The sequence below is a fragment of the Protopterus annectens genome, chromosome 9.part0, assembly GCF_019279795.1.
Source record: "Protopterus annectens isolate FY-2018-M chromosome 9.part0, PAN1.0, whole genome shotgun sequence".
Taxonomy (NCBI): Eukaryota; Metazoa; Chordata; order Ceratodontiformes; family Protopteridae; genus Protopterus; species Protopterus annectens.
The window spans coordinates 1,112,514,517-1,112,536,125 of NC_056743.1; the positions used below are offsets into that span (position 1 = coordinate 1,112,514,517).

The following is a 21,609-nucleotide window of genomic DNA, read 5'->3' on the forward strand; positions in this document are numbered from 1 at the left end:
AAGGAGTTCTGGGATGCTGTGGGCAGTGGTAACGGTTGAGTCATCGGCATATTGTAAAAGTGTGGAGAGGTTGGTAGCAGAGCATAAACTGTTAGTAAAAATATTGAACAAGAGAGGACCCAATATAGAACCTTGGGGGACACCAGTGTTAACAGGAAGAAACTGGAAGGTGACAGTTTTCCAGCGTATAGAATTGTTTTCTATTAGATAAGTAGCTAAAAAAACGGGTCTGTATCAGAACATAAAACTTCAAACTTTCTAATATCGACCCGTTTTAATTGAACACTAAAAATAGCGAAGCTGCAGAACACCAAATTCTTTCCCAGGGAAGGAATTTGATTGGCCAATTCTGTGGCTTCGCTATTTTCAGCACTGTGGTGGAGATTTACGGGTCGGGTTCAGGTAAGTGTGCGATTGTGTGGTTGTTAGGGTTGCCCTAATCCTAATCGGTGGGTTAGGTGAGTAAGGGTTAGGGGGTTAGGTGAGTAAGGGTTAGGGGGTTAGGTGAGTAAGGGTTAGGGGGTTAGGTGAGTAAGGGTTAGGGGTTAGGGGTGGGTTAGGTGAGTTAGGGGTGGGTTAGGTGAGTTAGGGTGGGTTAGGTGAGTTAGGGGTGGGTTAGGTGAGTTAGGGGGTGGGTTAGGTGAGTTAGGGGGTGGGTTAGGTGAGTTAGGGGGTGGGTTAGGTGAGTTAGGGCACGGGTTAGGTGAGTTAGGGCACGGGTTAGGTGAGTTAGGGCACGGGTTAGGTGAGTTAGGGCACGGGTTAGGTGAGTTAGGGCACGGGTTAGGTGAGTTAGGGCACGGGTTAGGTGAGTTAGGGCACGGGTTAGGTGAGTTAGGGCACGGGTTAGGTGAGTTAGGGCACGGGTTAGGTGAGTTAGGGCACGGGTTAGGTGAGTTAGGGCACGGGTTAGGTGAGTTAGGGCACGGGTTAGGTGAGTTAGGGTTAGGGCACGGGTTAGGTGAGTTAGGGTTAGGGCACGGGTTAGGTGAGTTAGGGTTAGGGCACGGGTTAGGTGAGTTAGGGTTAGGGCACGGGTTAGGTGAGTTAGGGTTAGGGCACGGGTTAGGTGAGTTAGGGTTAGGGCACGGGTTAGGTGAGTGTGCGATAGTGATGGACCTTAGGGTTAGGGTTAAGGTAAGTGGATAGATAGTGTATGTACAGTTTAGTGTAGGGTTAGTTGTAGGATTATAAGTGTATGCATGTGTATTGATGTCTTTTAGGTGTGCTTGTGTTGTGTGTATGTGTTTCGGAATAGCAAATTTTTTCCCAAGGAAAAAATTTGCTATCCTGAATGTTTAATATTATGTGGTTTAGATATTTTGGGTTAGATGAAGTAGCGTTCACCAATTTCATCTTTCAATAACGTAATATAAATGCAGAAAAACAGCTTAAAGAGGGGGTGGAGAGATGAAGGTCAGAGTTTAGTTATCAGTTTAGAGTAAGAGACCGTATCAAATGCTTTGGAGAGGTCAAGGAATAAGCAGGAAACTAGTAAGTTGTCGTCACGGGCTTCTGCTCCTGTTTGGGTGAATGAGAGTAGAGCTGTTGATGTACTGTGGTGGGGTCTGAAGCTGTGTTGGGTGGGAGTAAGAAGCTTATTAGATAGCAGGTGTTTAAGTAGTTGTGTGTACACACACCTAGAATTTTGGAAAGGGGGATAGTATAGCAATGGGGCGATAGTTGGATGGCTCAGTGGAGTTTCCTACTTTGTGAAGAGGGATTGTGTAGAATGATTCCATACATCTGGGACAAGAGATTCAATAATAGAACTATTAATAAGGATAGAGAAAGGGTAAGAGAGCGCATTGGAAGCAATTTTAAAAAAAGTAGGAAGGTAGATTGCCAGAGGAAGAGCAGGGCTAAAGTTTATTTAGCTGGGATTTGATGAAGGCAATGGAAACTGGTTGTAGGGAGAATGTACTGGAGGAAGGAGGACTGGGATGTTCATAGGTTCATAGGTTCATACTAGGCTATCTGCCCGAGGGCATTTACAAGCCTAGCCCATAGTTTTGTGGCTTACGCCACCCCTTTAGTATGGGGAACTATACCCATTATTTTGCTGTGCCTCTGTTGAGCAGTGACACTGAGGTAATCCCTGGGGTATATCTGCGATCTCCCATCCATTGGTCAAGATTTCTCTTGAACAAGGCCAGCGAGGTGCTCTGCCTCACATATACCGGGATTTTATTCCACAGCATAGGGAGTCTTTGGGTGATGAATCTATCCCTCCAGCACGCCCTATTAATAGCCGTGTCGAGGTTTAAGTCTCCCGCCCTTGTGACTCTGACGGATCTAGATTTTTTGAGGTGAAGCATATTCATCAAATCTGGGTTTGACATGGCCTTGTATGTTAGGCAAAGGTCACCTCTGAGCAGCGGTGGCGACTGAATAGAGCTGGAGTTCTTTCAGTTGGGCAGCATAGGACAGATGTTTGAGACCCTTTATCCTTTGGTGAGGAACTTTTGTGGCCTCTCCAGCTGCTGCAAGTGACGGGTCAGATACATTGCGAATGGGGCATTGTACTCAATCATTGGTCTGATGAGTGATGAGTATAGGGAGACTATGACCTCCCTTGATCTAGATGAGAATCCCTTCACGATAAGGTGGGCAATGTAGAAGGTCTTCCTAACTACTTTAGCTACATGGGTGTCGAATGACAGACTACTATCAACCTGGGTCCCCAGGTCCCTGATAACTTCTTCTGTGCTCAGTGGATTGCCACCTATTTGGTAGCTAGCCGTAACCTTGTTTTTTCCGAAGGGTATGACTATGCATTTTTTGGCATTTAACTTTAGGCCATGGCTCTGGCACCAGTTATCCGTTTCTGTGAGACCCTTCTGAAGGATATCTGTGTCAGATGTGTTTTCTACTATGGCGCCGAGTTTGCAGTCATCTGCAAACTTTGTCAGCCATAACCCTCCTGTGTTTGCTTGTACTTCGGAAAAGTAGATGCCAAACAAGAGTGGGCCCAGGACTGAGCCCTGTGGTACACCACTTGTGACAGGCTTTGAGTCTGACATGGTGCCAGCAACTCTGACCCTGTGGGTTCTGTCACTCAGCCAGTTTGCAACCCATCTTGTGATGTATGGGTTAACATTTAAGCTGATGAGTTTTTCAATGATACCCGAGTGGGGTATTGTATCAAGGCCTTCGCCAGATCGAGGTAGGCTGTATGGACTGCCTTTCCTCATCAATGGCTTTGGTGACTGTTTCAAAAAGTCAACCAAGTTTAGAAGGCATGATCTGCCTTTGACAAAGCCAAACTGGGATGGATCCAAAGTCTGCAAATTCCCTATGTCTTTATTTATGAGGTCCATTATGATCCTCTCCATGGCTTTGCAGATAAGGCTTGTCAAGCTAATGGGCCGGTAATTTCCAGGGTCGGTGGAGGCACCGCCTTTGTGAAGTGGGACCACAGTTGCAGTGCGCCACTCCCTGGGTACGTATCCAGAGGTAAGACTATGATTAAACAGCTGTCCTAGCTGTGGGTTTAATTCCTCGTTGAGTTCGTGGAGCACACAGCCGGGGACACCATCAGGTCCCATGGATGCTGTGTTTTTTGCTTTGGAGAGAGCAGCTCTAAAGGTAGAGAGGAGACAGTAGAGCTATTTGGAGTTAGTTTTTGGATTCTTTCAATAAAATAATTATTTAAGAGTGTAGCAGTCTCTGAGGCAGTATTGAAAGGGAATGGGTTGGGGGTAGGAGGATTACCGGGGTGGAGGATAATTATGGTAGACCAAATTTTTTAGGGTTATGTGGGCTAATTTGGTTGGAGGCAAAGAATTTTTGTCTCTGATAACTTGTTTTTTTTTTCACCTATTTCCAAGTTCTTTGTAGCTTTGGAGTAAGGGAGGAGTTTTATTTCTGGCCCAAGTTTTCCAGGCAGCATCCCTCAGATGCATGACAGAGCATGTTTGCTTATTTAACCAGGGAGCACATTTTGAATTTTCGCTGATTTTCCTGGAAGGTGCCATGGAATTTAGTACATCTAGAAACAGAGTACTGAAAGAGGATACATCATCATTAAGGGGGAGGTCTTTAAGGAAGGATCAGTTTATGTTGGACAAAGTGGAGATGAAATTGTCTGAATTGAAGTGAGTCAGATCACGACATTCAATGTAAACGTGTTCTTTGGGAGGGTGTTGGGAGCATCTTGGGATATAAATAGGGGAATGGTCACTTAGAGAGTTATGGAGAATGCCAGGGTTATGGTAGAGATAAAGGTCAGAAGCAAGGATCCAGTCTATTACAGATCCTAACGTAGAGCTTCTGTTGGACCTGGTAGGGGAAGATATTAGTTGGAGGAAGCCATACAGATTGAGACTGAGAAGGAGATGAGGAAGAAATAGTGATCCAATCTATATTTATGTCACCAAGTACAACGGTTTCATAAGGAACGTTTAGGGTGAGGCAAGAAAAGTTTTCAAGGCTAGGAATGTTTTCCCCTGGGGGGATGTAGATGGATATAATGGTACATTTTTTATAGTGGTTAAGGTGACAGTTTACTATTAGCATTTCAGCATGAGCAAAGCTAGGCATGGAAAGTGAGAGTGGAGAGAGAGTAAGTTGGTTGGAGTAGTTAGCAACACCACCTCTTTTGTTTGCTCTGTCTGCATGGAACATATTGTAGCCTAGGGGGAGGATTTCTGAGTTAGAGATGTGAGGTTTAAACTAGGTTTCTGAGAGGGTTAAGATGTGGGGGGGAGTTGAGATCAATCCAGGAGTGCAAGTCTGTAGTTTTGTTAACAATGCTTTGGATATTTAGAGAGAAAATTGTTAGGGATTTAGGAGATGGACTGTGGATATGGAGTGTTGTCAAAGTGGTTGAGGTGGAGGGGGTGTTTGCTTGTAAGAGGTGCTGATGGGTGATCCAGGGGTGGAGTGGATGTCGCCATCCAGTAGTACATCAGTGAAATAAGTCAGTAGAGGGAGTAGGCCAAGTGTACATGGAGTTATGGGTTTTGTGAATGTGGAAGTGAAACATTAGGACATGCCTTAATTGAATAGTAAGCGGTAGGAGAGATAAGAAATAGGTGAGGAGAGATTAGAATTGTGTGAAGGTAGCTATAATGGTGATGGTTGTTTGAGAGAGTTAGTGTTGATGCTATGTAATGAAGAGGTATATAGTATGTAGTGCTAGTAGGAGGAGAGAGGGGATAAGTAGGTGGTGAGGTGACATAGCAGAGAAGAGTTGGGTGAATGTTAGTAAGAACAGTAAGGTGTAGGAGGTTTAAAGAGACAGGTGATAGAGAAGGGACTAAGGCAGATTTGAGAGGAGGAGAGTTGGAAAGGGTATATGATATGAAGTATAGTAGGAGAGGATTAAGCTACATGGGAGGGGGAGGGCATTAGTCAGAAATGAAGGGGGTTGGAGGGGAGAGAAGTATAAAGGAAATGAAAGTAGGGGTGGGAATGGGGGTAGGGTAGGGGAGCAGAGTGAGCCCAAGCGTAGTGAGGGCGAACAGAGCGAGATGACCCAGCACAAGAGGAAGGAAAACAAATCAGTAAGGTAATTTGAGTGTGCAGGTAAACTCAGAGGAGCCCCTATGCTGGCTTAAAAAGGAGATTCAAGCAGGTAGTACATAATTAGTGAAGAATAAGTATTGAGAGGAGGGACTGAAGGCTATGACTCTATTGAGAGGAGCTAAATACCTTAACATAAAACAAATAAGTTAAACAAAATGCATCAACAGTGAAACGGATGAAAGGGGTGGAGGTGGGCAAAGAGGAAGAAGGTTTGCATCTGTCGCCCCTGGGGTATCCACTCTAGCTGACAGTAACAGACTAACAAGGCATAACAGTAGTCACAAAAGCAGGCACCTACACTACACAAGTAGCAACAATATTCCTGATGTTAAACTTGGGGCTGCAGTCTATTTTTGATGATTGCCGTTTAGAGTTTTCTTTGCTTTTAGCTGGAGTGAGAGGATTCCTTGCTCACACATGTTTGGGGGGGGGGGGTGAGACCCAAAGTGATCAGGTGCCCAGTGGCTCTAAAAGTTGCAAAGACAACAAAAGGAAAGAATGTAAGACTAAAAGCAATAAAATAAGGACATAAAAATAAGCACAGACATCAAATATTATACAGAAAGCAGAGAAAGTGAACATAGCCTATTAGAAGTCAACACAACAAATACATTCAGACTCTACAACCAATCTTATTCAGCAGCAGTCAGTGTAATATCCTATTATCAGAAAATATTGCAACAATGTAGCAGTTTCACCCATTTACCATGCATATCATTCAGCAACAGAGTATTTCTAATTATCATTTAGAGGGACTCAATCAGGTTTAGTGAAAATGGGAGCAAGCAAAAAAAACAAGCTAATATCCAAAAATAAACTATACCAGCAAAAAAAAAAAAAAAAACCTGGAAAGCTACCTTAGAGAAAAAAAAACAGGGACAGTGAGTTTACAGTGTGGAAGACAACACTGAGAAAAAGAAAAAAATAACATCACTTTACTAGAGATGCTACACCTGGAGGGCTTTCAGCTGCAAAGGTAGAGCAAATATGGCATCCAGGGTTTTTAAAACCTTTGGTGTGTTGTGCCTGAGCAAACACTTGGGGGTAGGGGAAGGGAGGGAAACAATCAATTTGAGTTTAAAGTAGCAGGGGAGAATCCAAAGCACTCTACTAACCTAGCTAATTAGCACAGGACATCCAAGGAAATAAGGTAAACATACAGACACCCTTTTTCAAGGACTGGAAGGTTTCTCCAAGAAAAACTAGGAGTAAGAGTACACCACAGGCAGAAGTTGTATGCTGCTTACTAGTCTGCAATGGCATATTTTATTCCCTTTTACATTTGCATTCACACAATGCTTTGATATGTAGAGTGATCTTAATAGAAAGCAGTTTGAAAATCTGGTCTGAATCAGTCAGCAGTTAATCAAAAAATCTGAAGTTGTGGATCAGCTCTAACACAAGAAAACTCTAGCCAGGAAAGAGCTTATAGTCCAGCTTGAGCCAGCTCTGGCTTGTCCACCTCTACCAATCACTGAAGAGCAATGTAGTGCACAGGTTAAATAAAAAAAAAAGTACCCCCCCCAAACCTGGCCTCAAAACATATAAGAATCCCTTAAGGTCGCAGAGCAAACTATGCCACTTGTATCCTAACCATGCCAACATTTAAAACCACTGCTGGTGAAAAAGCATTTCAAAGTTTGTCCCATCATCACCCAGCCAAGTCAGACAACAAGCTAGTAGTTTAAACCAAGATCAAAGATCCCTGGCCAAGGGTCATAAATAATTGCTTCAGACCACGTTAACCTCTCAATGAGGAGTAACAAGCATACACTGCAGACATCAGTGACCTCAGTACTCTGCCCTTTTATCATTTTATATCTTTATAACCTTGTTTTCTGCTACTACAAGCACAGCTAGAGCCTGGGCCATGGCTGAAAAGAGCATTGAAACCAGCACTTCTACCCAGTTGGGAAATGCATTTAACCAACCGTATTCCTCTCCTCAAAGGACTGATGCACAAATGCATCGATCATATGCATTTTCATCTTCATACAAACTGCCTTCATCTGCCATGGCAAACAGGAGCTCCTACACTGCTGTAAATAGTATCCCAAACAAAGGGTGACCAATTATCTGCACAGAAGTCGATACTTCTCTGTGCATCAAAACACTCATCTATGCTGCCCTCAGATATTGTTAGCCTGACATTCGCTTACCTGATAAAAGTAGTCCAGTGTCTCTCATCACTTTCAGTGACACTTTTACCTTCTTGTTAAAATGTGATGCAGAGGAAGTGTTAAAGATTTATGTTCAACATGCATGCTTCTATAAGTTTTGGTACCGAATTTCAAATGGTGTTAGTCTAACCATCTGCCAAATAACTGCTCAGCATATCATTCACTCTCCTATGAACTAGTTTTCTTAAAATCAGGGTCACTTTTGAAAACAATACACAATTATTCTTTATCCTCTGCAATGTCAACCATAAAGTCATTAAAAGAATGCAGAAAATAAACAGCTGCTGTTTTTTCTTCCAGCTAACACCTTTCAATAATCCCATCAGATCTACACGGTATTTTGCAAAGACTATGACCCTGAAAAAGTTTACAAGAGTGCTTGCCTGTCATACTTGTTAACCATTATAAAAAGGTACACCATTCAACATGTTGCTAATATACAGCAAGAGGGAAATGAGAAATATTTTATTTAGGATCTAGGAGGGAGAACACTACAACACAGGTTTCACAGCTGCATACTGACTCATGTACAAACAACTACCTTCCATTATCAGTCCTATTGCAAACAGTACTGCCAGCCATCAGACTTCCACAGCATGACTGCTTAATTACAAGCCAAAGTGTTTGTTTGGTTAAACTAAAATAAAAGTCACTATGCTTTCAGGCATCCCAGTGTGGGGTCTCTGTCCCCACAGATCTCTAACTACCTTAGGATTGCACCAATATGAAAGAAAAGGGAACTGTTATTCTCATGCGTTGTGCATTCACTCTAACATGTGTTCTTTCACATACAAACATGCAGCACGGCCGTCCAAGCCAAAAAAAATAAAGTTCGCTCCATGCATGTCCTCATGTAACAGTCCAATGAAGTTGTAGGCATGTGTACTCTGCTAACTGTGGAGGGACTTTCATTTTCGTAGAGTAAATCAAAAATCACTCGGGGAAAATATACCACTTAGGTTATAATAGAGTCGACAGTCACATCCAATGAAACACAAAGTTTAAAGAAGCAATAACTCTTCACTACCAACGCTATGTCAATCTAAACATGTGTGCAAAAGTACACACACTCACACACACGTAAACAGAAATACAGGGCTGTATTACGACATCCAAAAAAACAATGACTTCTATTCCAAACGAATATCTGTTTAATTCCACAGCATGTAAAATAGAGAAGCACAATGAAAAATACAGCAATGAATATCAAATAATCCAGAAAAAGTATCTTCTTCTGGAGAAGATATTTTTTCTGGATTATTTGATATTTATTGCTGTATTTTTCATTGTGCTTCTCTATTATTTTACATGCTGTGGAATTAAACAGATATTCATTTGGAATAGAAGTCATTGTTTTTTTGGATGTGGTAATGCAGCTTTTTCCTCCTTTGGTGTTTTTTTTGTTAGAAATACAGGGCTGCTCAATTTCCAATTATAGTGGTCAATTATCTAAGCAAATATGAATCCTGAAGTAATCCACAATATGACCAATTATTTCAACTGTAAACATACTGCCGGCTTTAAAAAAAAAAAAAAAAAAGATAAAATGCTACCAACACTTGTACAAAATAACACCACTGCAAAATAAATAGCAAAACTGTTCAAATTCAGAATCCAAGAAGGTATAAAAGATAATTTTACAGAGCAGCAGTGCCCATAAAGGAAAGATGTACAAAATGCAAATGCCTAAAATTGTTTCTGGAAATAGGGACCGCCAACATTCGCCAACCAAAAGATACACTTTTTAATAAGGCCATACAAAAGGACTACAGTTGCAATTCAAAGTCTAAATGCTCCTTGCAAAGCAGTAATGCCCAACAAGGCATTTGTCACTGTGCAAATAATGCATGTCCATTGTCGTTCTGAGGCCCAACACTGTAGGCAGAGGGTCTCTACTCCCCTGGAAGGCTGTTATTTGCACAACAATGCACCTTGGAAGCATTACTGTGCTTGGAGTACAGGCTAACTATTAAATTATTTTGCAAATTTTTTTTTTGAACTACATAATTTTTTTTCTATTTTTGACATATAACCTTCTGCTTCCTAATGTTGAAAACTTGCTGGAGGAGTTATTTTACTTCCAAAGTAAAAGTTATGCAAGTACGTCTATACACACACCAATTAGAGACACTTTTTAGAGTGAAGACATCTTCAGATGTCTCCGTGCATGCAAATAAATGAAATAAATATACAATGCAAGTCACTGCAGTTTTTCCCCATATTGCTTCGCTGCACATTCATTTCTACATAAAACACTGAAGATTAAATACAGAATCTGTTGACATTTAGAACAACCTATATATGTGTAACACATGCTAAATGATACCTCATCTCCAAGTTCATGGCCTCATGTTTAAGCACTTATTGTAGCAACTGTTCAAATCATTGTTAAAGCCCTCGAATGTGGTTACCTGGGTAGCCATTTCTGTCAATGTCTCTGTTTCCACGCATGGCAAATCCAAAACAGGCAGGCAGTCTGCCTCTGGCCCACTGCCCTCGAAGGATCTGAGAGGGCTTATCTCTTAGCCCACCACTTTTCCCATTATAGATTGACACAATGCCTTGCCGATCCTCTCCACCAAAAGGGGTACTTATTGCAACATCTAGTCAAGAAAAACAGAACACAAAAGTTTAGTATTAAAAAATAAAAACATCCTCCTAGAGGATCCAAAAAACAATTCCATGAATTTAAGCCCACATAGCGATTCCCTCCAAAACAAATGAACAATACACTTCTTAACGCTTTTTCAATTTGCAGTCTGTTAAAACATTGCTTCAACAAGCTTGTATACATTTCTGCTGATGATGAAAATGTATGAGGAAATAACTCTGCTAGTTGTCACACTGACTGGCCCATAAGTCCAGCGGATACTTAATAGGCAACAGGTATTACAGCATCAGGACCTAAAAAAATTAAGTGCTACATACCCAGATGCACTAGCACAGTTCCGGTTAAAAAAAAAAACACTAACAAAAATGATTTGTGCCACCCCCCCCCCCGATAACTGGGATGGATGATATTAAAGGCTTTAGACACTATTACGCTCCACTCTATCAACTTACCATAAAGGTGGCTCAGGAACTACAGAGTAGGTATTCATACAAGGCACAAAAGCATAAAGATCACCCATTTTAAAAGCCCTATCTTGATTGTGGGATAACTGTGGACAACATACACCAAGTTAACTAAAAAAGGACAGCAAATTACCAGCACAAAATAATTCAGCAAACTGACAGCAGCATTAACGAAACATCACAGACTTGAAATAAATCTATTTAATTTATTTAAATGTACAATACAAGCACCTACATATCAGTTGCTGTCTTGCATCTCTATAATTCTGGAAATTACAACAGTGAAGTAAAACTAAAGTGAACGACTCTGCAGATTTATTTTTGGCACTGTTGGAAAAAACTACTACAGCACAAGTCAGTACAGTTATACTTCCAATGCCACTAAAGATTAGATAGTAGCAGGAATGTAGCAAAGGCGGTCATATACCATTAAAAACAGTTTAAATGTAGTTCTAATTGTAACTATTTGAAATGCCATTCAAACTATGAAAGAAAATTTCATTTGTGACATCTCTCATGATGGTGGTGGTGGGGGGCATGCCTCCTGTATCTTTAGTCAACAGTTACAGTACTCAAAGGAAAAGGATTACCCTCTTGCAGACACACTAACCCAAGTGCATTTCTGACCACCTATCAACTGTAATACCCAAAAGCTAATTTTGTGACCAAAAGCAGAATTCCATGAAAAAAGCAAATTATATTTTATATATATATATATATATATATATATATATATATATATATATTTTTTTTTTTTTTTGCTCATCACTCAAAGTATACTTCTGATCCACGGTGTATTATCTCACAGCAGAGAATGCACCTGCCACCAAACTTTTGGCCAAAATAGAAAAACTCAAGTCAGGAGGATCCAAAGAATGGGCTTGCAAGCAAGTTTAAAAGCACAGATTTTAAAAATCCAGCTGTTATGGAAACAGTACTCAGACTCGCAAAGTATTTCCCGGAGAGAGTGGTTGTGCATTGTGGTTCAGCTCAGAGCCACTGCTGTTCAGACAGGTGATAGACAACATTGTCAAACATGTAGGAGAGTACAAATCCATATCTCTCAACCTGGAAACATCAAAAATTAAGTGAAAGGTTTTTGTTAGCCAAGTATGCGTCATATTTGCCAACGTCGGACTTTGTATACTTCTTTGTTAATACTTGCAAAGCTGATTTACTTTCAGAATAAAAACTACTTGCTCCAAACTATAGTGGTTTCAGACTACGTCATATTAATAACGCAATTATTCTGAAGAATTTATAAAGAAAAAAAAATGACACTTATGAAAATGGTGGGCAGTTTGCCAGCCATCCAAGTTCTGAGATGTAGCCAAGCTAGCATTTCTTAATGGCAGCCAGCTCCTGGATTGTCACTACACCAGCAAAGTGTCAATGTATGTTTCAGCAAGTACAGTAAACAAGTGTTTTATGGTGCTACTGATTTAGTCCAAATGCAATACACAAACACTGCGCACAAATTAAATCCTGTCAGATTAAAATAACGCACTTAACTTGATGCAAGCTCTTCACATTATGTAGTATTACAATATTTCCATTAGTACTGACAGACATGCGACTTGCAACAACCACTGCTTTGCTCTCCCATAAAAATTTAAGTCGTCCCACTTCACTTAAATTCACTGCAGCTGCAATTGGATTAGTATCCAGTCTCCCAATATGGCAGTAGGTCCCTTGTACCACCACATGGTTTCTTGAGCCCATCAGCCACAAAAATACTTGTAATAACTACTTATAACAATCACTCACGGACTGCAAATCCTCTTTCCTTTCTACTTTCCAACTTCCACTGGGTATGTTATTAACAAGACAATGATTAGTCTGATTTATTTTTGCTAATCAACCACCACCTGGTTCTTTGGCAGCAACAATGACTTGGCTCATTGCGATTCAATGTAAACAAAGCCAAAGAGTGAAAGCCATACCTCTCAACTGTCCAGATTTTCACAGCATGACTACTTTTTGCCTCAAATTTTTAGTCTGTTCCTCAAAATGTGTGGTTTTCTGTTAATATCACTGTGATGATCTGAACAATTAAATGACATACATGACTTTCAGACTTCATACCCTTTAGAGAAGTGTTTTAATAAAAGTGTTATTCTAGCTACTTTCTAAGTTTTGAAGAGCAATATTTAAAATATGTCCCTATTTTTGGGCCTTTGTCCCCACATTATGGCAGGCTTTGTCCATATTTCTTGGGCCAAGAGGTTAAGAGGTATGGTAAAAGCGCTTGTTGAAACAACTTGCACTCGCACACGTTAAAGCATCTAATAGCATTACTTGTTTAAGTATATATTCTTTGTCATTTTTTTCACACAGGCTAGATCATTGAGCTTAAATAATTTTTGTTAGCATATCCAATGCAACTACTGCTAGTATGTTGCACATAACCAGTAGCAAATTCATTTGAGAGAATGACTGGCAGTATGTCTCTATTTCTTCAGTAATCCCGTGAGGACATACTGTGGGCACTACTTCTGCAAGCAATGTACTGACACTTGCTGGGTTGGCTACCTGTCCTAAATGCAGGGCTGTTTTGCTAGGACAGCACACACTCCAGGTGAATAGAAAACTTTCCAAAATAATCAAGGTTGCCAGGCGATTGACAGCAGAGAGACATGCAATAAAGATTCAGTGTGTTGTATATACATCAAAAGCTGCTGCAGCTCTTCTGTGAAAATACTAAATTCTTATGTGTTGTGTCTGTGGACTGTCTAAGGAGCACAAAAGGAGCAAAGTAACTCCCATGGAAGAGGCAGTAGAAGAGCATAAGGTACACAGTTGTCAGGTTTTGTGAGCGATGCACGTCAGTTTACACTGAACTCCGTATACGCATTACATCACGAAAATTGACATAATTACCTAGGTCTACTACTGGTTATAAAGTAAAGTTGTAAGCACAACATTCTCCCTCAGCAGGTTCAGATTGCTACAGAAACAGTAAAGTAATACAAGTAAATTGGTATTTGAAGGGGCCACTTGGGAATTCACAGTACCCCATTATTTTGGGCTCAAAACCGTGAAATACAGAGGAATTTGGTACAGTTGAGTGGTATGGACAAATCAGTAAAGCATGCAGACAATGTGGCATTACAAGCAGTCTCCGAACAAGAACTTCAGCAAAAGGACAGGGGAACAGAGTACAAAACAGAAGGCATGTGGGATGAAAGATACAGATAAGACAGTTGTAAAGGCAGCAAATGGAGGAAATCAAACAAAGCTGACAACTGAGATAGAGAAAATGATGGAATAGGTTAACAGCTTCAAATATCTGTGAGGGTCAGTTGAGAAGAGAAGTCAAACCTAGAATCAGAGGGGAGCTGGCCCAGACAGTGTCAAGGTTAACGTGTGACAGAAGACTGCCAAAGAAGCTAAAAAGTAAGGTGCACAGTGGTGTAACTAGTACTACTGTATAATACAGAAACCTTGCAGAGCAATTGAGGAAGATAGAGGTAATGGAGTTTAAATACCTAAGATGGGTGGGTAGGATGCACACTGTGGAATAGAAAGAAATCAGGACATAAAAGAGCAGTTCCAATTGCACAGTAAATCAAACAGAACAGGTTGCAGTGGTTTAGGTACAAATGAAGGAAAGACTGCAATCTGGTGAAGATGATTTAGGACCGAGAAAGAAGGAAAGAGAAAATGAGGAAATCTAAAGAGAGGGATGGATCGTTAGAGAGAAGACCTGCTACAGTCAGGTATGACTGCTGTTAAGTAGGAGACTGGCACAGAGTCGATGGAAAAGGAGACAGCTGACATAACACCCAGACAATGCAGAAATTAGGAAAGGCGTGGCTTGATGATCAAGTCAGTCTGACTATGAACATTTGATGGGTTAGTGAATGGCTGAGATTAGTAAGCACAAAAGTTTAAGAAAAAATGGTGACACCTAGACAGGCCATGTCTTTGTGAAACATTAGTTGCAGTTCTGAACCTTTCTTCAAAAAAAGGGAAAGAATTACCATTAATGAAAGAGATCCTTCAGACAGACTTGAAAATTAAGATCCCACAAAAAATGGGTCTTAGACTAAGGGCCCATTATAAGGCTCATCACAAAAATATCCTAAACAGTTCAGCCAGGAAACAATGAATGAGCATCCCAACCAACCAAATTATAGCCAACCTGTACCACAATAGCAGAAACAATGAAGGCTGACTAATCAATGGAGAGCAGCAGAGAATGATCTTTCCCTTGCCTGAGAGAATCCTCTTCCATTTCATAAAATACATGCATATGATGGAAGGATTCTGAAATATTTGCCAGTATGGCTTTACCATGATGGCTTACAATAAGAGAGCTGTTAACTGACAATTTAGAGTACCTGACAAAATCTGGGAGAATGGGAGCCTCAGCAGAAAATTTTGACTTCAGCGAGTACAAAAATGGTGTCCACTTAGATGAAAAACAGAAAGCATCCTGCTTTACCAAACTACCACCCAAGGGTGAAGGGAAGCTTAAAACAGGCTGTTGGGGCCATAGGTTGCAGAACAGACACTTAAAACCCCTCCATCCAGTCACCTGTGGAAAGAAATGGTGCACAAGGCATTCCTCAAATATATTTAAATTATCTATATCTCTATTTTTATTATATATATATATATATATATATATATATATATATATATATATATATATATATATACACATATATATATATATATATACACACACACATACACGTGTCTAAAATATACGTACACAAATTGTACATCTCCATCTCTCTCTCTCTCTCTATATATATATATATATATATATATATATATATATATATATATATATATATATATATATATATTATATACACACATTTATGTAAATAAATATGTACAAAAAATGGGAGTAGCAATGGGAGCAAGGATTTTTCCCATTTTTGCAAACTTAGTGATGGTGTGGTGTGAACTAGAATATTTCAGGTCCCACAGATTTTTCTAAAAGTAGTGTTTTACAGACTGTTTATGGATGACCCAGTTATTTTTTTTGGAAAGGAACCAAAGAGGAGCATCCAATTTTTTTTTTTAAGATATGCCAATGACAGTACAGTTTTTTAAAATGCACTATTGGCAATATTGTTAATGTTTTGGATATTACTATCATTTTAGATTAAAACAGTAAGAAATTTATGAGCAAAACTTATACAAAAGAAATATTTACACAATTATTATACACAGAAAAAGTCAACATCCCTTTCATATAAAAAAGGGAATCATTAAGGGACAGTTTAATAGATTGAGTTGATTGAGCAGTTGTAACTGAACTTTTTCTATAGAGGCTGAATACCTCAAAGGATCCTTCCTTAAGACGGGTTACAGTTTGGATTTGTTGTCCCACATTATTGAGGAATCTAATATAACAAGACAAGATAAAGCTAAACTGAAATAGTATTAGAATGGATTCTACAAAAATTAACAGGGAAGGGTAGATTCAAATGGGTCTTCAAATCCACGGTATGATGGAGTATTCCCCACAACCTATTACTTCAGACATAAGATATACTTTTTATAATTGGAAGATCATTCTTGGAAATAAAGACTTGCTGAAGGCAATTGGAAGTAATCTGCCATTCACTTATAAAAGAAATAATGTTAGGTCTATTTTACTAAAACAAAAGAAATGAATATAGCTACATGATTGAAATTTGGTACATATAAATGTGGTAAATTCTGGTCCATACCTCCATCCTGAACCCCTTTTCACATTTTTGCACATGGGGTTGGGGTGTCACTGTAGTAAATTTAAATACTGCATGTTTAATAGCAAGCCAGGATAATTTGGTCCAGGGTAGGTTTGACTGCAGTTCCAAACGTGTGTTATATTTAGCAACATGTGATGCAAGTTCAAGTTACTAAGTTGGGAAAACTATAAGAAAACTATCAGTTTACAAACTATGCAAAGTGTCAAGATTTTAGAAAACTTCAATTCTTTGTGGTTGATAAAGTTTGGATTTTTTTTTAGGAAATTATAACATGCTACTAGACTGCAGTAAAGCAGAGTGTCAGATTAGACAGGCCACTGACAAAGAACCAAATCTGAATAAGTCTATAAATATAAAATTATTTTTACTAGCACAAAGATTTTAATACTCAATATTAACTATTTATATTTTAAGTTTATACATAGAGATTCATTTCTTTTATAAAAGATTTGTTTAAATTGTATGGAAGGCTTTTTTTAAAACATTATTTAACTGAATGGATATCAAGTTTCCATTGGCTCTAAATAATCATGTGACCCATTGGTACAGGATTTAAATTTTGGTATACGAGAGTTTTTTTTTTTCATTTCTGATGACGTTTTGACATATTAAAGGATGAAAGCACTAAAATTATTAAATAGCTTCCGTTATGCTGCAAGTAAAAGATTTTGGTTTGAGTTTACATAGAGTTTGTTCTACACTACGGTGTGTTTGTTCTAATGTACACATACACACACGGCAACACTCAATAGGTCAAACACACCAGAATGCCATCAGCAAGGAAGACAACTGCAAAAGGTCAACAATTGTACGAGATTGACAATCCTTGGGTGAGGGAATATTCCCTTTGATCAGGGATTGTGCAATCTCAGAGTTAGTATACATAATTATCAGAGGGCTTGCCCCCTGCAAAAAACTTTTTGTTGGTGGCATGCAGCAAGGATTTTACTCACATGCATAGTTTAGTGTTGGTGTTTCTAATGCTGACCTTTCACGACAGTCTTTCTTGCTGTTGACATTGTGGTGTGTCGACTTAATGAGGTAGACATACATATTTAAAACACACACCCCCAACAGAGGTCCTACCAAAATATATTCAGAAGGCTTATTTATTTATTTTTATTTATATTTGTTGACCGGGAGTGTCCAACTAGACGTAGGTCCATTTTCAGCGGAGGCCTGGGGAGAAAAGCTCCACAGTTAAAATAAACAGACAGTAGTTACATTGGATTAAATAGCGATTAACAATTTACATAGCAATTACTTACAACATATTTACAGATGAAGAACATAGTACATCAGTAGACAACTAGAATCTTTACCTGTGAAGTACATAACAGACATTAACAAATGTTAAAATAAGAAGTTCCTGCTGTACAAGTACTACGCATATGAGCTTGCTATAATCAAGGTAGTTAGAAGAGTGGAAAGAAAGGTAGTGGTTGGATGGGGTGGGTGATAGAGTGGGAGTTGCAAGGGCATAGCCAGCATGTTTTTAGGTGCGCTTTTAGTAAAGTTTTGAAGTGGGTGCATGATGGTACAGAGGAAATTGTGGGTGGGAGGGAGTTCCATAATTTGGCTATGGTGCAAGAGAATAGTGTTTCACCAGCAGAGTTATTGGCTTTAGTGATCTGCAAGTGATTTTTGTTGCTGGATCTTAGTGGTCTGGTAGGTGCAATAGGGTTGGAGTAGATTCTGGAGGGATGGGACATTTAGTGGATGGTTTACTAGTTTGTGGGCGAGTGAGAGTTGATACCATTGAAGGAGGTGAGGGAGTTCAAGCCAGCCCAGTTCAGCAAGTGAGAGAAAGTGGTGACTATGGTAGGATGCCCCTGTGGCAAATTTGGCAATTTTGTTATAGCAGTTTTCTAAGCTTGTTTAGATTGCATTGCCTTAGGTTGGTATATATTGGAGAGGCATAAAGTAGGGTGGAGATAAGGTGGGAATTTGCTATTGAAATCTTTGCTGCTTTGGTGAGAAGATGCTTATTTCTGTATAACACTCCTAGTTTTTTGTGGACTTTTTTATGGTCATGGATATGTGAATGTCAAATTTTAGTTTATTTTCACTCCTAGCAATTTGGTGTGTTCAGTTGGGTATATAGTGGTGTTGTCTTTTGCTGTGATGTTAAAGTGAGAGTTGTTTTGAGTATGTTTGGTGGGTTGGAAGATGAGTAGTTTAGTTTTGTTTGGGTTGAGTATTAATTGGGCATCGGATAACCAAGTTTCAACAGAGGAAAAGGCTTCCTGTGTGACTTTTTGGAGTCTGGGTAGGGACTGGGCTGTGCAGATGATGGTCGAGTCATCTGCGTATTGTAGTAGTGTGCCATGTGTGGTGGCAGAAGCTAGATTATTTGTGAAAACTTATGGTCTAGAGAGAGAGGCACGTTGGAAAGCAAGAATCAGCATAATGAGAATAGAATATTAACGAGCACTAAGAGGTAAAGAGCATAGAAAATGACAGTGGTATGCATTATTTCCTGAAAGTAGCTGGAGAGCACAAGAATGAATATATTAACGGGCAGCTAACAGGTAAGGGTTGTGAACCAAGTGTATGTGCACAGGAGAGTTATGAGATTGCAAAATGAGCAAGGATGGAGTGTGGAAGAACAGCAAGTGTGGATATAAAAACAGTGGACAGGAAGCACGGGCACAGAAATTATTAAATAGGAACTCAAAGTATTGTAATTTATCTGGTAACAAGTAGAATGTGACACAAAGGAAATGACAAGACGTTTTCAGTGCCTCTCAAGGTAGGCAAGTAAAGATAGATTTTAGGGCAAATTAAATTTTGTCTGTTATGAAGCGAATGATCATCTGGCAGATGGAATGCAACTGTGGAATCCCTTAAAGAATGCAAAACCAGGCACCTGACGTTGACAGGCCTCGTCACAATCTCAGTCAAGTTAAAAAAGTGAGAAATAATGTGATGCGCGTGCTTGTAAAGGACAGAAAAATCAGTTTATGGATTCTGTTACTGCCTTACAATGTTCACTTGAAACTTTGTCATAGACTGATTTTTTTCATTATCAACTATCCCCTATATTTTTGGATTTTCAATGTATATTTACTCATAGGTTCATACGTGTCTACTAGGCTAAAGCCCCTGGAGCCTTTACAAGCCTAGCCCATAGGATTACCCTGGCATTGTGCCACCAGACCTTAGTTCCTAGCGCCTCTGTCAAGTAGAGCCATTGGAGTGATCCCCGGGGTGAATTTTCTATTTCCTATCTACTCAAGATTTCTCTTGAAGAGGGCCAGTGAGGTGCGCTGACATGTATGGGAAGTCTATTCCATAGCATGGGTAGTCTCTGGGTTATGAACCTGTCCCTCCAGCATGGTCTGTTGATTGTGGTAATGATGTTGAGGTCTCTGGAGCATGTGGTGCGGAGGGATTGGGATTTCTTTAGATGTGGCATTTCTAACAGAGCTGAGTCAGACATGGCTTTGTAAGTCAAGCAGAGATCACCTCTAAGTAGACAATATGAGACTGAGAATAGTTGGGACAAGTGTTTAAGGCTTAGGATCCTCTTTGTGAAGTACTTTTTGCAGCCTCTCCAGTTGTTGCAGGTGTCTAGTGAGGCATATGCCAAATAGGGCATTGTACTCTGACTGGCCTAATGAGGGAAGAGTAGAGGGAGACAATGACCTCTTTCTTCCTGGATGCAAAGCCCTTAGTAATGAGATGTGCCACACAGGACTTTCAACCTGTGTTCCCAGATCTCGAACACCTTCTGTGTTCAGTGGACTACCATCAATGTGATAATTCATGGTAACCGGGTTTTTCACAAACGGGATGAAGACACTTTTCGGCATTGAGCATAAGGCCATAGTTCTTACACCAGTCGTTGGTCTCAGTGTGGCCTTTTTGTAGGATGTCAACATCACTTGGGGGAGTTAATAGCTCCCAACTTGCAATTGTCTGCAAACTTTGTCAGACAGTGTCTCTTCTTGTTGGCCTGTATGTCAGAGAAGTAGATACCAAACAGGAGAGAACCAAGGACAGAACCCTGTGGGAATCCACTCGTGACTGGTCTGCAGTCTGACTTGGAGTAAACTACTTTCACACTGTGGGTTCCATCTGTGAGCCAGTTTGTAACCCACCTAGAGATATACGGGTTGATGCCTAGTTTAGTGAGTTTTTCTAGGATTCTTGAGTGGGGAATGGTATCAAAGACCTTGGTCAGATCAAGGTAGGCTGTATGAACCACCTTGCCTTCATCCACAGCTCTGGTGACTAATTCGAAGTTGACCAGGTTGAGCAGGCATGATCTACCCTTCACAAAACCAAACTGTGTGGGATCCAGAGTTTGGAGATTCCCTATATCCTTGTTTATTATGTCCATTATAATGCGTTCCAAAGCTTTGCATATCAGACTAGTCAGGCTAATGGGAAGATAGTTCCCAGGGTCTGTAATTGCTCCTCCCTTTGTGGAGAGGGATGACTGTAGCAGTGCACCACTCAGTAGGGAGAAAGCCTGAGGTGAGGCTGTGGTTGAACACAGCACACAGGTGAGGTGCCAGTTCACTCTATAGTTCATGTAGAACACAGCCACGGATATTATCGGGTCCCACAGAATCTATATTCTTGGCCTTGGACAGTACTGTTAACTTGTGCAGCAGTAATACTGGATGCCTATCAATCTACTGGTATTGGGACTGGTCCTTTGGGGGGACAGGGGTAAAGTTGGCACTGAATCTGTTGGCCAGTATTATTGGCAATATCTGTTGGCTTGGTATAGGAGGTACCATTGTGCAGTAGCTCAGAACAAATCTGGGTATTGCCATGGAGATTCTTTACATAACTACAGAAGGCCTTGTGGTTGTCTTTATTATCTGCTGCAATCCTGTTTTCATACCTAGCTTTAGAGGATTTGATGAGGTATCTCAACTTTTTGTTGAGGCCGATAAGGGAGTTTTTCCAGTCTTGAGGCTTCACCTTATTCTGCATCAGTTTCTTCCACCTGTTGAGTGTTTATGGCAGGGGACCACCAGATTGGCTTCATTTTTTTTTGGAGAAGAGAGTCTTGGTTCTACTGGGTATGGCGAGATTCATGCATGTGTGCACATGTTCGTACAGTGAATTGGTGTAGGATTCAGCAGTCATGCAAC

At 40.1% G+C, this 21,609-nt stretch overlaps 1 protein-coding gene across 1 annotated transcript in view; it reads right to left on the reverse strand.

The window, feature by feature from the left end:
- Positions 1 to 21,609, reverse strand: part of ITGA5 (integrin subunit alpha 5) — an 805,866-nt gene that overhangs the window by 389,102 nt on the left and 395,155 nt on the right. Inside the window, exon 13 of the mRNA XM_044083969.1 lies at positions 10,121 to 10,312. Within this exon, the coding sequence (XP_043939904.1) occupies positions 10,121 to 10,312 (192 nt within the window). The remainder of the gene's footprint in view (positions 1 to 10,120; positions 10,313 to 21,609) is intronic.